The sequence below is a fragment of the Fomitopsis serialis genome, assembly GCF_022376445.1.
Source record: "Fomitopsis serialis strain Sig1Antser10 chromosome Unknown B0H18scaffold_116, whole genome shotgun sequence".
In the NCBI taxonomy this organism is placed as follows: domain Eukaryota; kingdom Fungi; phylum Basidiomycota; class Agaricomycetes; order Polyporales; family Fomitopsidaceae; genus Fomitopsis; species Fomitopsis serialis.
The window spans coordinates 51,763-67,286 of NW_025955076.1; the positions used below are offsets into that span (position 1 = coordinate 51,763).

A 15,524-nucleotide genomic window follows, 5' to 3' on the forward strand; every position below is an offset into this window, starting at 1 on the left:
CGCGAGGTCACACTAAAGCTGCAGACCGCAATCAAGATATTCGCTACCTGCCTACGGCAATTAACAATTCAGAGAAGCATGGCCGCCAACGGTGCAGCGTCAATAAGCCCGGTCGTGATCGCGACGTTCACGGACGCCTTCGAGCCCGATGCTAGGAATGCATCGGCTCCGAAGCCTTCGGGATCGAGGACAGGAGTAAGTTCCAGAGTATCGGTACTCGTCCTCGGAGAGGCCCCCAGGAGGAGGTGTCGAGACGTTACACCTCAGGCACAGTTATCGTGACAGATTCACCCGGAGAGGACCTCCTCAAGGCACCTTCATCTACGGCCTGACACAGGTGAGTCCGGGGTACCTACTCGCCGTGAGTTTCTCTGCTTCGGACTCCGCTGACATTCTCATCCCAGCTACGGCGAACTGCCATACCTAGTAGCTTCCTACTGGGGCATCTACGCCGGGCACCGTCGTCGCTAGCAAGTCTCTCACAACGCCCATATCTAGGCTTACAATCGGGAATACGAGCTTTGTTTACTTGCCATGTTGTATGAGCCAAAGTACCGTGACCCCGACATCCAATCAGGTTTCCCCGGCTCGCGTTGCACACCGATAGCGGCGCCTGCAGACACAAATTAGCTCGAAAATGACAGAGCAACGGTGAGCTTATGTTTACTTGTCGTGATGGGCTGGATACTGTTCACAAAGCTCTCGCTAGCAATGCGGTATCATATTCTGTCACGTCTGCGTGTTTGTGGCACTGGATAGCGTGGAAAGGCTCGCGGGGGTTCTACTCGCGTTATCCATCATATTGCCTCTCCTTCTCTGACACCTTCGCTCCTCCGCTCTCTCTTTATCCTCGCCACCAAGACCGCCAGATAGAGGAACGCCTCTTCTCCGGTTTCTACGCATCGACAGGGCATCGCTGAACATCGATGCGAATCCGTACCATTCCAATACCCACGTTAACCTCAGCTGGCTCAACAATCTCTAGTCAGAAGCAGCATTGCAAGACATTTCAGGCTCAGTAGAGCAGACTAGGGCGACGTGGATCATCGGCGCGCTACGTTGGGTCGTCAGCACTGCGTCCCTTCGTGCTCGAAGTACGTAATTAGAACGTTCTTCTCGAATCAGAGAGCTCACTGGTGCCTTGCAGCCACGATGTCGTTTCCGTGTTGTGGTACCTTCGCATAACGCGCAGATCGCGACGCAAGCAATCGCCGAGAGATGCTCAGATCTCGACGGACCCATTATCAGCTGCCTTGGCCTTGGTCAGCATCGGGGTGATCCAAGACACTGGTAATAAAATGAAAGGTGATGCATATCGCCGGCGGCCCATATACCGTCGGAGCCAATGTATGATATGTGTTCTTCCAGCTTAAGCTCGGGGACAAGCCGACTTGCCGGAGTGGTTTGTATCTTCAATGTGCGTTCGGATCGACTCTGGAAGGCGGCGAAGTGCTTACAATCCACCATATAGCGCGACTCAGTATCTACATCCGTTGCGATACCCCCTACTGCAACGAGAGCAGCGGTTTGAAGGCTGTTCTCGTCACGCCTTCGACAACACGCACTCCGTGCGAATATGCGCCTAAGTGTCAACTTCGTTCCGGAACAGAGTCTATGCTGACATCACGAGGAGGCATAGACTGTGGCTTCGCGCCCTGATTTGCTACGATGCTTCGCTTCGCGCCCAAAGAGCAATTAAGCTATGCCGTGATGATACCTTACCGCACAGGCAATTATCCAGACGCGTGAGCTTGGCTGCAGTAGCCCCTCGGAGTCTGTCCACCGCGCGGCTACCAGACATCCGGTCTCCCCGGCCATCACTAGAAGGTCAGTCACATAGACTTTACCTGTGGGAAGAAGGGCGCCGAAATGCTCTGGATCGGTGCTAACGCATTTTAGCTGCAGCACCTCTTTGGTGTACCTCAACCTCAGAGAAAAACCTCAGAGAACAGAATTCCTTTCAAAAAATGGATCTCCATCGACGTCGGTGAGCGACGGAAGCTCTGTACGAGCATCCTCGATCATAGTCAACTTGAAGCTCTCTTCTGTGCGATGACCCCGAAACAGGCTCTCTCGGTTCAGCTGTCGTCGACGCTGGACCTCCGTCCTCAATGGAACGTTCTTGTGCTAATACAATTACGTCAGGCACATCCTGCTGATCAGGCCCTCAATCGAATCTGAAGTCTTTGGAAAGCATCTCCGGCCTTCTTGTCGGACTCCGGCTCCCTGTACTGAATTTCGTGAAGGGATGCAGTTGGACATTGCTCGGTATGTGAGCCAGATACCTACTTCCATATCTTACATGCGGTTTATGACCTCACATCGTTTTCTCGTTCAGGTTCTATTGTCATGCCCGCGTTTAGGCCGTCAGTCAATAGTGACAGCTGCCTTTCCTCCTGTGGTCTGGTTGAGGAGAAGGTCATTCCTGGAGGACCGAAGGTCTCAGTATGGTGTCTAACATTCACGCTCTCACTCATCCTTCAAATAGGCATGCGAAATACGGACGCCTTGATTATCGCGGATTCACTATGTCTGTCATTTCATACACTGTGCCTTTCAATGAAAGCGTTCATTCTAGCTCACTGTCGAACTTAAACCTGTTGCTTGGTTCCGCCTTCGTCTTGCCTACCTGATCAGAAAACCGGTCAATCTATCAAAAGTGAAGTGCTCGATGTCACGCATCAAAACAATGCAGTCGATTATCTACACAATGATAGGCGAGTAATCCTTCATCGAGCGATGACTCTAAGCATAAACTGAACGTTATCCTTTGTGCAACAACAGTACACAGGGTCAGGAATGGGGCCTCTTGGCCGCCAGGCTGTGATTGCTTCCGCACAAACAGCAGCGACCTATCTGATGACCACACCGCACGGTAAATCGCTTCCGTGCTGTCCGGCATCTACTCACAGAAAACCTTCCCTACCTGCCATCCTGCGGAGCGAAGCTTGCATTGTGCTTTGTTGAATAGTTGACATCGGAGGCCATGAACCCCGCGGAGTGACTGGCAGAAGGTACGCTTCTCATGCACGTCGGGTCAATTTTCCGAGCAACAGCAGGAATGTTCGCAGGCCAGTCGGGTTCCAATCCTCGGCCGGAAGTGCGATCCCAGAATTAGGCGAGACGATCGACCGTCTAGTCCAGCTACCACGTGCAGTCCACGAGCATCGTCCTTGTTTCTGTGCTTCTGTGCAGCGCATTGAACACCAGTCTTCTGTACTCTCACACCGCCACTGCAGGTCGTGGAAATTTCACATGACAGGGATTTGTACTCCGATTCATGTTGAAAGGACTCTATACAGCGCCACACGATGTCCGTGCTTCAATCCAGCCTTGCTTGGTTCCGGAGCACTCTGGAGCTACTGACGCTGAGGGAACAACAGAACCATGCCGCTCGCGGCTCATCCTTCCCTGCGCAGCGCGTACCTGATGCTTCCAGTTCTCTGCAAGAAGTTCAAATCATCACTGCGAACTGTCGACAAATACTAGCAGTATGTACCCAAGTCGCCGGCGGAGATCCTCTGTGAGTCCACAGTATAATTATCTCTCTGACTCATAAACGCTGCGCGATTATGACTCGCATACCCGCAGTCAGCTCACTGCCATGCGGTTTGGAGGAGGTATGCTTACGTTGAGGCCCCATATCGGAGTCCCTTAAGGGACGCCTCCCCGCCAGATGCTCGGAAGCAGCTCAAGTAATACAGCTCTAAGTCCGGCAGCCTTGTTCAAACAGCGACTGATTGTCCGTCATAGGTGGTCAATGTACAAGATCACTGCCCGAGGTACGAAGCTTTCGCCACCCTTCTGGAGGAGACAGGGAGTTCCCCCGACTCGGGGCGCACGTATCACTGGTGGAACCTGTCAGTATTGGTTAGCGTCGTCACATCGTCGGCGCTGCTGAACTCTGTCCATCGTTAACGCCTGGATCCGAGGACGCAACTCCTGCAACGATCCGGCTGCCAATCCTGTCAGCGTCATCCAGATCGTGGACATCACGTAGGCCGCCCGGCCTTCACACACTCCCCGAGGTTTAGCTCCGGTCCAGGATGTGATGCCATTCGTAAGTTTTGAACGCGAGCAGGGGCGCGTACTCTAGCCGCGGGGGCCCCAATTCGTTCATGAGTACTATTAGTTGTGACGTGGATTAATCGCGGACAGGGCTGCCTGCATTCCGTTGCCACTTGATGATCACTCCGATTGGTGACCTTCCGAACCAAAGTGAGTAGTATGTAGCCTGAGGCCCGAGTATGCTGTCTACAAAGATGAAGCGTTGATGCGATCGGGGACTCGATTTTCCACTGGCATCCCTAAACCTGGGTAGGGGTGATATATCGGTGAGTCTTCAATGTGTTTCACGAACTATCATGATCAGTGGGCTGGGTTGCATCTTCGTCACAGCAGGCACTTGTCAGCAATCATTGAGACTCAATGAGAGATGCTGAGCCTCGGGCAAGAAGAGTCGACGTCGACGAGTGTCACTGCTCATTGGATAACGACGAAGTCGGAGAGTGGATGAAACACACCTGTCTTACTTCATTCAGTGCAGAGTGACTGCTTGCGATGCAGCAAGATAGCCTCTATTCGGCTGGCATACTACAAAAGCTTCAACGGATAATAACACATTGGCCCCCGGCAGCGTACCTTGTTTAATTATCTCCCACCATCATGTCCGTCGCCACGCACTGGCCTGGAGTACCAAGCATATGCTTAAGCCGCTCCGTCCCATTCCCAACGAGGATGTCAACTTCACTGTCAAAAGGACATTGTGCGGTGGTAGCAGCTGTCCGGGCATAGTATGCATGGAGTGATTGCAAAGATGCCAGCGCAGATTCGTCAGTCCGACGTGCCCGTGCCAGTACTATCAGTGGCCCTGCAATGCAATCGCGACAGTAATGCAATTACTCAACTCCCATCTCATCCGTCCCGTTAAATATTCTGGGATCTTCGTACAATGTTCTTTACTTCGTACTCAATGTTCATGTGCACTTTGATAAATTGAATGTGTAGCGCATTTGAGGAGAAGAAATCGATGAATGCCTTCCGCGCCTCAATAATGGCACTGGTACAGTCTCGGCTGACCGCATCCCTTGGGCGCTTCGTCTGTGGGTCTCAAAAGTGCATTGAACTACCATATAATATGTTCCTCATATTTTTCCGAAGCCTTTCATCTCTTGTTGCGACTTCTGAGCAGGAAAGACGTCTGAGCGGTGGTCAGAGCGTGACGGAAAGCCACCCAAGATCAGCAATCTCAACTCCGCTCCTTATCAGTTACCATATGCGGTTACGATCGCAGCAGTTGCACTACTGTTGCTCGCCCGCCGGACAAGGCATTGCACGCATTACTGGCCATGCCACCCTCCATTTGACACGCGGGGGAGCTACTAACTACTGGAGAAAGATAAAACTCGTGAAATGAGGGAGGACCAGTGTATAGTATCTCCTGAGTCGAAGTAGTCGACTCGTTATGGCTTTCAACATTATGACTTACTATACTGTACTAAGGGATGCCAGTCCTATGAGTATCATTACAATAATATAGATACATCCACAGCCTCTCCAGCAACTGAAAAAGGTGTTTGGGATAGCACAAGGTGGCATGAACATGTTGGTTGCATTGCTGTATCGCCGTGCAGCCACAATAGCCACAGTCGGCAACCCTCGGCAACACTCGGCAGTGTGACAGGAACTGTGACGAGCCTCGGAGAAGAGTTGCATTACTGTTCCAATCCTTGCTCCCTCTCGGCATCCCTCTCATACTCCCTGGACAAGGCCTGTAAAATCATACACCATATATTCAGACCTCAGGAATCCGTCAGTGCAAACTCCGAGAGCTTCCGGTGAGCGGTTCGTCCTGCAGAGAGAAAAAAGCGCGAAAATTGCACTTCTGGTACAGTGATAGTACAGCCAACCTGCAACCCCTGCGGGCTGGTATATCTCTCACGACCAACCGCTCGTGGGAGCCGAACCTACATGAGGCTCTCTATTGTTTGCTGCCAAGCCACGGCGCATGCGCAGCATCGCAACAAAATCCCGTTGAATTGTCCGTAAAGTATGCTACCCAGTGACAGAAAGACGAGAGCAACCGCTACACGCTCGTTGTGCGTGGCAGCGGAAGCGTCGAGTAAAGACAGTACTAGTGGCCGCGAGTCCGCGATAGTGGAAGCGAGTTGAGCGATGGTACAACGAGGGGGCTCTAGATATTACGTACGCAATGCGAGGAGTGATAACAGGAAAGCAGAGAACGAGAGCTAAGTACTGTATACTATACATCTATGCCATCTTCCGCCGACGGATCATGAAGCTGGGGACCAGCACGGTCAATGTGGTTCTTCCATGGTAGGAAGTGAGACGTACGATGAGCGAATGTTCGGGCCGTTGTTGTACTGGAAGAGAATATCGGAGGCCCTTCCCTGAGAACTCGGCTTGATGTCGTAGTTAAGCAGGAGATAAGCCATCGTCGCCTTCAGGATGTAGGTGGCGAGGAATCTTCCAGGCTGGTGTGACAGAACGTCAGTTACATGCAGTATTTCGCGGAGACGTCAGTGACGGTACGCACGCTGTAAAAATATAATCAGCGACCAGCGATGGGTCGTGTGAGGCAGATCACTTACCAAGGATACTTCCCGTGGCCGAAGATGAGGTAGTGGGGATTCGTGCGGAACATCCCGCTGCTGTTGTTCGCCACGCCACTCGACAGAGTCTCCTGCATGTGTCGCGCCGGTTCGAACTTCAACGGGTCAGGATAGAACTCCTCGTCGTAGTGCACGCAGAACGGCGACGAGATGTAGGATCCGGCGGGGACGGTGGTTCCATCAGAGAATGTGATGTCCTTCATAGCCTTTCGAGGGAACTCGCTGCAGAACCCGTCAGTAGAAGCCAAAAACGGACTATTCGCTACCCACTAGTCCCAAGCGCGTTCATGCGAGATGATTCCTTGAAGAAGCTGTCGGAGAATGGCATGGCATTCATCGCGTTCTTGGTGAAGCCGTGCTTGCCGATCGCAGCCTCAGCTTCCTCTCTCAGAGGCACGATAAACTCCGGGTATTCCAACAGGTTGTTGATGGCATGGACGAACGACTGTCAGATCGTTAGCGCGGTCGAGAAGGGATGTATCGCGAGTAGCGTACCGCCGCTGTGGTGTGAATCGTAGCAATGTTGATGACGAGGATACGGATGGCGAGGCGTTCAGGCTGCGACTCGACAGTGTCTGCCGATTCCATGAGCCACATGAGGAGGTCCGTCTGCAAAGAGCTCTTAATGAATATCGCAAGCACACGTCGCATAGCGGCGCAGTACCCACCGGCTTTTCCAACCAATGTTTCCCGTATTCGGCCATGGCAGCCTGTCTTTCAGCAATGATCGGCGCGAGGATGTGTAACGACCGCTTGATTTGGGATGGCAATTGAGTAATCATTCTGCCGACGATACTGCGTATCGAGGTGTTAGTACGGTATCCTTATCTGAGACGCACTGGCAGAACACTCACGGTTGAAGGAAAAAAGGGAATAGGTTAATGATAAAGCCGACGATGGATGTCTTCATAGCGAACGATTTGCATGTTTCAGTGTAGTGTGCGCTTCGGCCTGCGATCATCGCGATTGAGAACCCAACACCGCCCAAAGAGGAAGGCTTACTGACATGTTGGCGCGCCGACTAAGATACGGTTGAAGGTCCTGGCGATAACGCCTGTCAGGACGTCGAAGGCGTTCATCTCCGTCCATTGATCTGCGATATATGAGAAGCTGCGACCAAAGCGGTAGATGGGATGCTCACCGCCGCACAGCTTGCCGATGTCATCTTCGATGGCCAGAGGGAGTTCGTCGAGACACTCCTTCACCAAGTACTCGATATGGCGTGTGAGCTAAGGTGTGCCTTAATATATTTGCCGGGATGCCAGAAAAGAGACGTGCGTACTCTGCCTCTCAGGACGGGGAGATGGTACGGGTTGTCTTCGATCTGCTGGCCCATGGTATACGGGAGTTGTAATTCCTGTCGGAACTATCTCAGCAGCGCCACTTGGGCATCAGCGCCGTTGACTCACCTCCCCAGCAGCATGGCGAAGCGATAGAACATCATCCGGCAGATGATACATCTCGTCGACTATGTTTGTTCAGTAAATAGTGTCAGAAGATAGATCGTTGAGACACGCACTGCATTTCTGGTCCGTGACGATGTAAGTCCACTCGTTCCAAAGCGGGACCCGGAAAGTACGGCCCTTGTACTACGCAGCATGAGTCAGAGCACAGCAGAACTGGAAGGGCGCACGTACCTTCCGATAGCCCTCGTTGATGATACGCTTCGAGTCGTAGAAGAAACGTATAGCACCTGCCCATGGCCCCAGCCACGACGGGTACCCGACCGCGGGAATAGAGTTCTAGCGGCAGGTGAGTGGGACCAAGTACGGCGGGCGAGATTGGACGGACCTTCTTCATGAAGAAAGCAAATATATAGTACAACATCATGAGGTTCACCGCGATGCAGGCGATAACTGTCGGAGACTCCAAGACCGAATGTCGGAAGCCGGAGATGAACCCAGCCACGCTAGCGGAGGGCCGCGCAAGCATGTCCTCTGGGTAGAGGTGGGTCGGCAGGACAGGGAACCTGTTCAGAGTGATCGACATCGTCGCGGGGCGGGCAGGTTGGAGGGTCTGCAGCGGGGCCGAGCCCTTTATAGCAGAAGTCGGGCCCCACCTTCAGTACACAGTCAAACTGTGACATACACGCTGACTGCATGATTCTCTCTGTGCCTCGACGGACCTTGTACTTCGCGGGCGACCGAGTCTTGGAGCCATCAATCACCGCTGGCACGCAGATAACCGATATTACAGACAAGGACGCCTTACCACCGCAGATAACACGTTTCCGATTCACTGACACCTTGGGCCAGAAAGCCCAGAACCGCGGAACAAACGCCGTAGAAGGCGGTTTCTGGAGACGCTCGGGGCACAGCAACCCAGGGAATGCTGGCACGGCAGCGCAGGGTCGGAAGGTCGGGATAGGGTTTCGAAGGAGCCTGGGATACGTCAGTCCGACCCGGCCGTGCATGTATTTGCCTCAGCATGCATAGAAGAGGTATTCCGGCGCTCGAGGCCTCGTTTGAGTCGGAGACGTTACGCTATAACGAAGCCTGGATGTCTGTGCGCTGTGCGGCCCGTCACGGCCCTTTAATGGTATGCAAATGGAAGATGCCTCACCATGCGTGGGTGGGGATGCGTTCCTGCGCCGGTAGTACGCGCCACAGACGTGTCTGGCAAGATTATCCGTGCGCGACGAGCCCTTGCCAGTGCGGAGCCACCCCGCTCGCACGCGCCGTCATAGGGAAAGCGAGCTGGCGCGAGCTGATGACGTATTCGAGGCGGCGTCCACAGGCTTGGATGTGCGATCTGGACGATGCCTGTTGAAACGTTGAGGTGCCGCATCACAACATACTATTCGGTTTAGCAGGAGGGCGGGATGTCAAAGGAAGACCCCGTCGTCCCCCGCTGACCGCGCAGGCATAACGGGGGACATTTGCTCCACGTTGCGAAGTGCGTGCACCGCGTCGCGACGCAGGCGCCCCGTTCGCCGTGGCTTTCGTAAACCAGACGGACTAGAGCTGATTAGCCGGATTATCGCGGCTGAATTGAAGCTTGTGCCGTGAGCTTGCGCGACTGTCGGTGCACTGAAGCCAAGTAGGACGAGTAGCCACCCAAGTTTAACTGCCAGTGCCACACATGGGCAGCGAGGCCTGGGACACCGCGACGCGCTGGAGAGTGGGAGAGCGGCGAGATGGGCCGACCCATTTCCGGATAAGCGCCATTCTCCGGACCGCTGTGACAAGGGTGGTCGGGGTCTCCATGCAAGTACCACTTTCAGTGATCTGCGAATTTGATTGACGTACGTATAGGTATCGGGGATGCCGCCGGGGAGGGCCCGAGCTCCTAGGATAATCGATAAGCCCTGACATAGTTTGCCACTTAACCTCAAGCATTTAGACTTACTGATCTTCGGGATCATACACCGTACTGTATACCTCGATAGTCCCCGTGCCCTCTTGCCCGCGCAACGTCTTTTCTGAGACGCTCTTGTGAAGGTGGGCTCGAGCCAGAGGCAGATCCAACGTCCGAGCGCTGGACCGCAAAAACTCCCGGACAGTCGGACGCAAGCCGGCTCTTCGGGGCCTCGTATGGCATCTACGCCAACCGGCAACGAACAGGAGGCAGCATCGAATCCTGCATTGTCCTTCATTCAATCTGCCAGCATGCAGCTGTCACTCATCGGAAGATGGACGCACCTTTGATATACCTCCGTGAGAGGCGCCACGCCGAGATGTTTCTCACAAGCCCTTTGCGCACGCTCAGTAATGTGCCTGGATGACACGCTTGGAACTCACCTTTAGAAGACTCGATTATTGCGCTCCGCTCCCTGGACTTGAGCCTCCGTCTCCACATGCCGTGACCATGACTGTACTAGCAAGCTGAACACTTCCATGTCAGGATCTCGATGGATGTCCTGGAGTTGGTTCCATTTTCAGGTATGTTCCTGCATGCATGGACTGTCAATTCGAGTCGGATCGGATCCACCAGACCTTCGCACGGACCAAGGATTCCTGCGGTACTCGGCTTAGGTGAGCCGTAGATCCCCACTGCGTAACCAATAGGAGAAAATTGCATGGACAGGGTGCATAGCAGCAGCAATCGCCGCTCGCAGTGTTCATCAATCGATTGTGAGAAGAAGCTGGGTTGCATGGTTTGCCACCATCTGTCTGGCGGTGAACCAAGTGAAGAATGTGCTATTGACACGACGAGGCCCGTCTCGTGGACTAAGGCCTGTCAATTATGCAACATGCCGTCTCGCTTGCGACGTAGACGTGACCGACCGTTGTTCGGCCAACGGTCTCATATCCTTGGCTACAGTATCAATGCAAGCATGAAAGGTTCACACATCCAGGTATCCGTTCCATTCTTGTATATTCCGCTTGTCTTGTCTCCTTTAGAGGTCAGCGTCAAGGCGGGTCCCGAGACACGACGCTAGACAAGGCTGCGCCCCTATCTCTCGCAGGTGGTACTGCGGCAATAGCCTGTGAGAAGGGGTGAGCTCTCAGAGAATAGAGATAGGGATGATCTACCGGGGACCGCACATTCGTATCATGTACCGGTTGCAATGCACCATGACGGAGGTACCCGCGAAGTGGACCAATGTGCATCCCCCGTAATGAACTGTCAGCTTAAGCTTGCGTACCTGGTCTATCATGAGTTGAACACCCCCCTTGACGTAGCGCCAAGCGGCACTGGTGGTGTCTCGGAGGCTACGCCTCAATCCGCAGAGTTGAGTCGTCGCGTTGCGGTCGCGAACTGCGGCGTCGTCTTCTCTCAGGCAATCAACGCCGTTCTCGATCGCTTCGTAGCCCGGCTCCGAGGGAGAGCGTCGCCCTTCGGCATAGCAAGGGTTCAAGAAGTGCTTTTCATGAAGCGAACCCTGCAGATCAGCGGACGGGCTAATGAACGGTGGAGGTGCGGGATTCCATACCGGACGTCCGTCATAGACCCGAATTTGTCGATTGCATACCCACCGAAGTGGTGCTCGCTCCACCAGCACGGGGCTGATTCTTCGGACCCACGCATGCGGGTAAATCGAGTCGTGTCACAGCATGGTCACGGGAGAGACCGGGAGATAGATCTCTTTGTCCGTTCCGCCCGCTGAGGCCCATATGATTGTGGATGCCTTGCGAGCTGTTGAGCTACAGCGGTGATTGTGATCCAAAGCGCCGAAGGAACCTCATCTACCAAGCTACTGCTTGCACATTATCGGCCAATTTCACTAACAATCGTGAAGTCCAGGTAGCATATGGGTCCGACATGTTCTGTGAATGAACTTACTGCGATCGATCCCATCACACACATAGACCGGAAGAACTCCCAAGGATGAAATGGCCTAGCTGTGGCCCGGAGGTCCAGGCGTAGCGGTCTCCGCTCCTAATCCTCCGGACGCCCAAGGATTGCGAGTGGTCTCGGTACAAACACGTGTGACCGCACCTGTGAGGGGGGCGAGATCGGCTCTCCCCAGATTACATTTAGAGGGCGATAGAGTGAACTTTAGTTTGTCAGATCGGTCAATAGATGGGAGATCATACCGGCTTCGAAACCCTGGAGTCCTGTCCCGTTCGAGGCCGACAGCGTGCGATGGCCGGCGTACTAAGGCACAGTTCATGATGATCGCAGCCTTCCGCCGCAATTGGAGCACTGTGCAGGGACCAACGATCAATGTAGCTTAGTCAATAACCCTCTTAGCGCGTACGACATGATTAAGACATAGGACATGGGCGCTGGTATGCCAATGACACACCGTATGCAGTAGGATGTGGTTCGGTGTCGGCCGACATGCCCGTCCACAGATCACAGAGCCAGCCCAAGGAGGTGGCGTACATGCGGTGGTCGAGGCGAGGCAAGGCGAGGCGATTCGTGCCTGTCTCTCCGTCGCAGATCAAACCCAATGAACACGGGAGCTCTCGCGGGATGGGGTCTTTGGAGTTGACGCCGCGGAACTTGCGCGGGACTGTACTCAGGCTGCCTCCACTGCCCGAAGGTCTACTAGTTCCTGTTACGTTGAAAGTATTAGCGCTCCCTCGCAAGGCACAACAATGTGATGATGTGCACTGTACCTGATGAGCACGTTCGGAAGACTTTGCGTGCAAGCATGCTGGTCTATCGTCCATCGGCAGATTGAAGTGCGCCGCAACTCTTCGGCCTGGGAACTTAACCCGTTTTCGACCTGCTTGTGAGGATATCCCAGGTAGAATCATGTCCACGGATAAGACAGTCACAGTAATACCGCAAAGAATGACAAGTGATTGGAAGTCCGGCGTAGGCCTACGTAGTAAATGTCTTCGTTGTGAACCGGCGTCCAGGCAGCAAATAGTAGGACGTCACGCCGCGATATGCAACAACGTACCACAAGTGGAAGGCGCCCAGAAAGCAAAGGTCAGCTGAGTGACTCCGGTCATTGATAGAAATGAAGCGTGGCGTGCATGCTAGTTCATGATACTTCCAAACGTGACGGTGCTCACCGTCAACCTTCAAGATCGGTGCCCGTAGAAGCGTGTCATCTACGATCGGTTCGGAAGAAGAGACTTGCTGCGCAAGGTTCCGTACCATGTGATGCGAGGACGTCCAGGGTCATCATTCAGATTGAATTGGTAAATGCCACTCGAGGCGGATCCGCGCTATCCAGGATACAATGCTTGAACCAGCGGTCAAAGTGGGTGGCATGTCCGCTTGACCGCCTACAACACCGTGCGTGTCCTGCATACGCCATGTGCAGGAGTGTGCGAACGAACCTAGAGGCGAACAATCTGTGCTGGGAAGGTTACTTTTAGATGACACGCATATATGCGCTAACAGTGTGGTGAATTGTCTCCGCAATATCACGCCACCATGCAATAAGTATTGGAGCAGGCTACCTGATCGTACTGTGGGTTCACGGGTATGATTTGGATAAGTAGACATGCACTGGCACGAGTATAGGGGTCACATACCAGCCGCTCAGATGCAATGTGTGGTAGTGCCAACGGAATCTGCGGTTTATGAATCAATCTATGCAATGGTACTGAAATGACCTGGAATTATGAACTATCGTCCTTTACAGGCGCATATAGCCACCCAAACTTGCACTCGGAAGCAACTTAATGGGGATAGTCCATGCACGAAAGAAATGTATACTTCCTCGTTTCTACTTCGTAAAACAAAAATACGCACTGATGTTGCCCTTCGTACTGTCAAGTAAAATGCTGTAGCTTCAAGAAAGAATAGTCGCTGTTCTGTGTTCAGACATCCAGCCGCCATGGTCGAGAGAAACTGGAGCGTTGATAGGCGCCGACGCCGACGGCCGCCTCACGTGGGCGTCGGGTTCCCGAGCCACTTCCGCTTCTGGACGACTCCGGATTTCGCTACATCCTGGATGTCATACACATGCGCCTACTCCTACATACTTACGTTTGTGATGGCCTCTATCGGTCGAACGGTCTCACCGAAGCTCACCGGAGAGGATTAATATCCAAATCGTTGACCAGATCCCCAGATGTGGGTAAGCAGTGCAGCCGGCTTCACATGCTGATGGCGATCATTTAGAAGTTGGGCCCGCCGTGACGACCGACGCTCGCCGCCTCCTGCCGCCACATGCAATTCACAGAATGCGCCCGATGGTTTGGGCGTCGTCGTCGAATTTCAGCGAGAGAAAGACGGAGACATCGTGCGATATGTGCGCGAGAACTCGCTGTGTAGCTTGCCCCGATCTATGTTGGTGCTCCCGCCGCGCTTGGCCGCATGAACCCGGTTGATTCGCTCGGCTGGCACCTGCAAAATGACGCATCGCGGGTGTGAAACGTGTGGGCGGTGCCGGTAAGCGGAGGGTTCAAATACCAGGACTGATCTCACGAGGCTTTCCCTGGCTCTCTGTTCGCCTTCACTCACACTACCCCGTCTGTCTTTTCCAAAGTCACTCTTTCTCCAACCGAAATGCTCTCTTACGCAATCCTCCCTCTGGCGATGAGCGCTGTCTCTTTCGCCGCCTCGCTCCCTCACGGCCTCGTGAGCAGTTCCGCTGACTGGTGCCAAGGCCTCGGTGGTGGCGCCTTCGATACCGCCCCAACTTCACTGTTGCGGCTTTCGATCCTCGGGCTCTGACGACAACACAACCGGTGTGCCTGTCGTGCTCACGGAGACGGGCACTGAAGGTAGTGCTACCCACATGGTGTTTGCGGTGCGTGCCATCTCTGGCCTTTCTTGATGTAACACGATTTGACGCGAACTCGACTATAGACCAATGCATCGCAACCCGACAACACCTGGGGGTCTTTCTCCCTCAGCACAGGCTCTTTGCTGCCCATTCCGGCCTCCACCGATACGAACGCCACCGACCTGAGCGTCAGCTCCGGTGACGCCCCCACTTTCGCGGTCAGCAGCGACGGAGACCTGCCGTCTGCGGTCCAGGCGTACTGCGCTGTGGTATGACATTCTTGATTGACTCGTGCCAACCAATTTGAGCGCAATTTCGTAGGCCAACACGGACCCGAACATGGGAACCCGTACCCCATCCTCGCCGTTAACGCGGACACGGATTCGTTCTCGCTCTGCCAGTCCACAGCGGGGACTCGAGTGGCCAGGATATCGTTGTCTACGAGGCTTCGGAGGACAGCGCGGACTATGATTCGGCTCTTGCGCCCCTGTCCAGCTGCGCCTCGTTGGCCTCAATTGAGATGCGGAAGAGAGTTCTATACCCTCGGACACCGACCTCTTAGGTCATGATATGGACTGATACCGTACGCACGTCGGTCTTAGTAGACCATGCCTGCGATTCTGAATCTAATGTGTGTTCCTGCTCGCACTGTGACATCTTTGTGTGGATCTCTGGCAGTTGTATACCGTGGCCTGTCTCACTGCGCGCTGTACATGTGGCTTATCTCTGAAGCGTTCTAACTGCGCGGTCGTTGTCCACGAGATGATGTCGCAGACAAATATGTAGGTCGGCCGCGGCGGTCTATCCGTATT

The 15,524-nt window shown here is 53.9% G+C and overlaps 3 protein-coding genes across 3 annotated transcripts; 1 reads left to right on the top strand and 2 right to left on the bottom strand.

Moving 5' to 3' along the window:
* Positions 1-5,920: 5,920 nt before the first annotated feature.
* Positions 5,921-9,060, bottom strand: B0H18DRAFT_1038158 (cytochrome P450). Its single transcript, XM_048030427.1, has 14 exons — positions 8,424-9,060; positions 8,270-8,374; positions 8,152-8,221; positions 8,042-8,100; positions 7,915-7,989; positions 7,774-7,861; positions 7,639-7,725; positions 7,487-7,583; positions 7,301-7,427; positions 7,128-7,241; positions 6,899-7,077; positions 6,621-6,854; positions 6,355-6,486; positions 5,921-6,301 (listed from the first exon to the last, which is right to left on the bottom strand). Exons 1-14 carry the CDS (start codon positions 8,619-8,621, stop codon positions 6,271-6,273), a joined length of 1,596 nt encoding a protein of 531 aa, XP_047887761.1. The 5' UTR covers positions 8,622-9,060; the 3' UTR covers positions 5,921-6,270.
* Positions 9,061-10,514: 1,454 nt separating this feature from the next.
* Positions 10,515-12,982, bottom strand: B0H18DRAFT_1138607 (uncharacterized protein; the record flags this gene model as incomplete). Its single annotated transcript, XM_048035611.1, has 8 exons — positions 10,515-11,059; positions 11,221-11,411; positions 11,548-11,719; positions 11,805-11,842; positions 11,887-12,014; positions 12,113-12,221; positions 12,325-12,576; positions 12,931-12,982. The coding sequence occupies 8 exons, from the start codon at positions 12,980-12,982 to the stop codon at positions 10,985-10,987; spliced, it is 1,017 nt and encodes a 338-aa protein (XP_047887762.1). The 3' UTR covers positions 10,515-10,984.
* A 1,510-nt stretch (positions 12,983-14,492) lies between these two features.
* On the top strand, positions 14,493-15,274 carry B0H18DRAFT_1124164 (uncharacterized protein; the record flags this gene model as incomplete). Its single annotated transcript, XM_048034806.1, has 5 exons — positions 14,493-14,564; positions 14,593-14,736; positions 14,796-14,981; positions 15,034-15,061; positions 15,114-15,274. The coding sequence occupies 5 exons, from the start codon at positions 14,493-14,495 to the stop codon at positions 15,272-15,274; spliced, it is 591 nt and encodes a 196-aa protein (XP_047887763.1).
* Positions 15,275-15,524: the final 250 nt, after the last annotated feature.

Bases quoted from the DNA above. Each gene is read 5' to 3' on its own strand.
- B0H18DRAFT_1038158 (XM_048030427.1), bottom strand. From the start codon at position 8,621: ATGTCGATCACTCTGAACAGGTTCCCTGTCCTGCCGACCCACCTCTAC. The intron at 8,222-8,269 runs GTACGTGCGCCC...CATGCTGCGTAG, and splicing joins TCAACGAGGGCTATCGGAAG to TACAAGGGCCGTACTTTCCG. The intron at 7,862-7,914 runs GTACGCACGTCT...GGCACACCTTAG, and splicing joins TCCCCGTCCTGAGAGGCAGA to CTCACACGCCATATCGAGTA.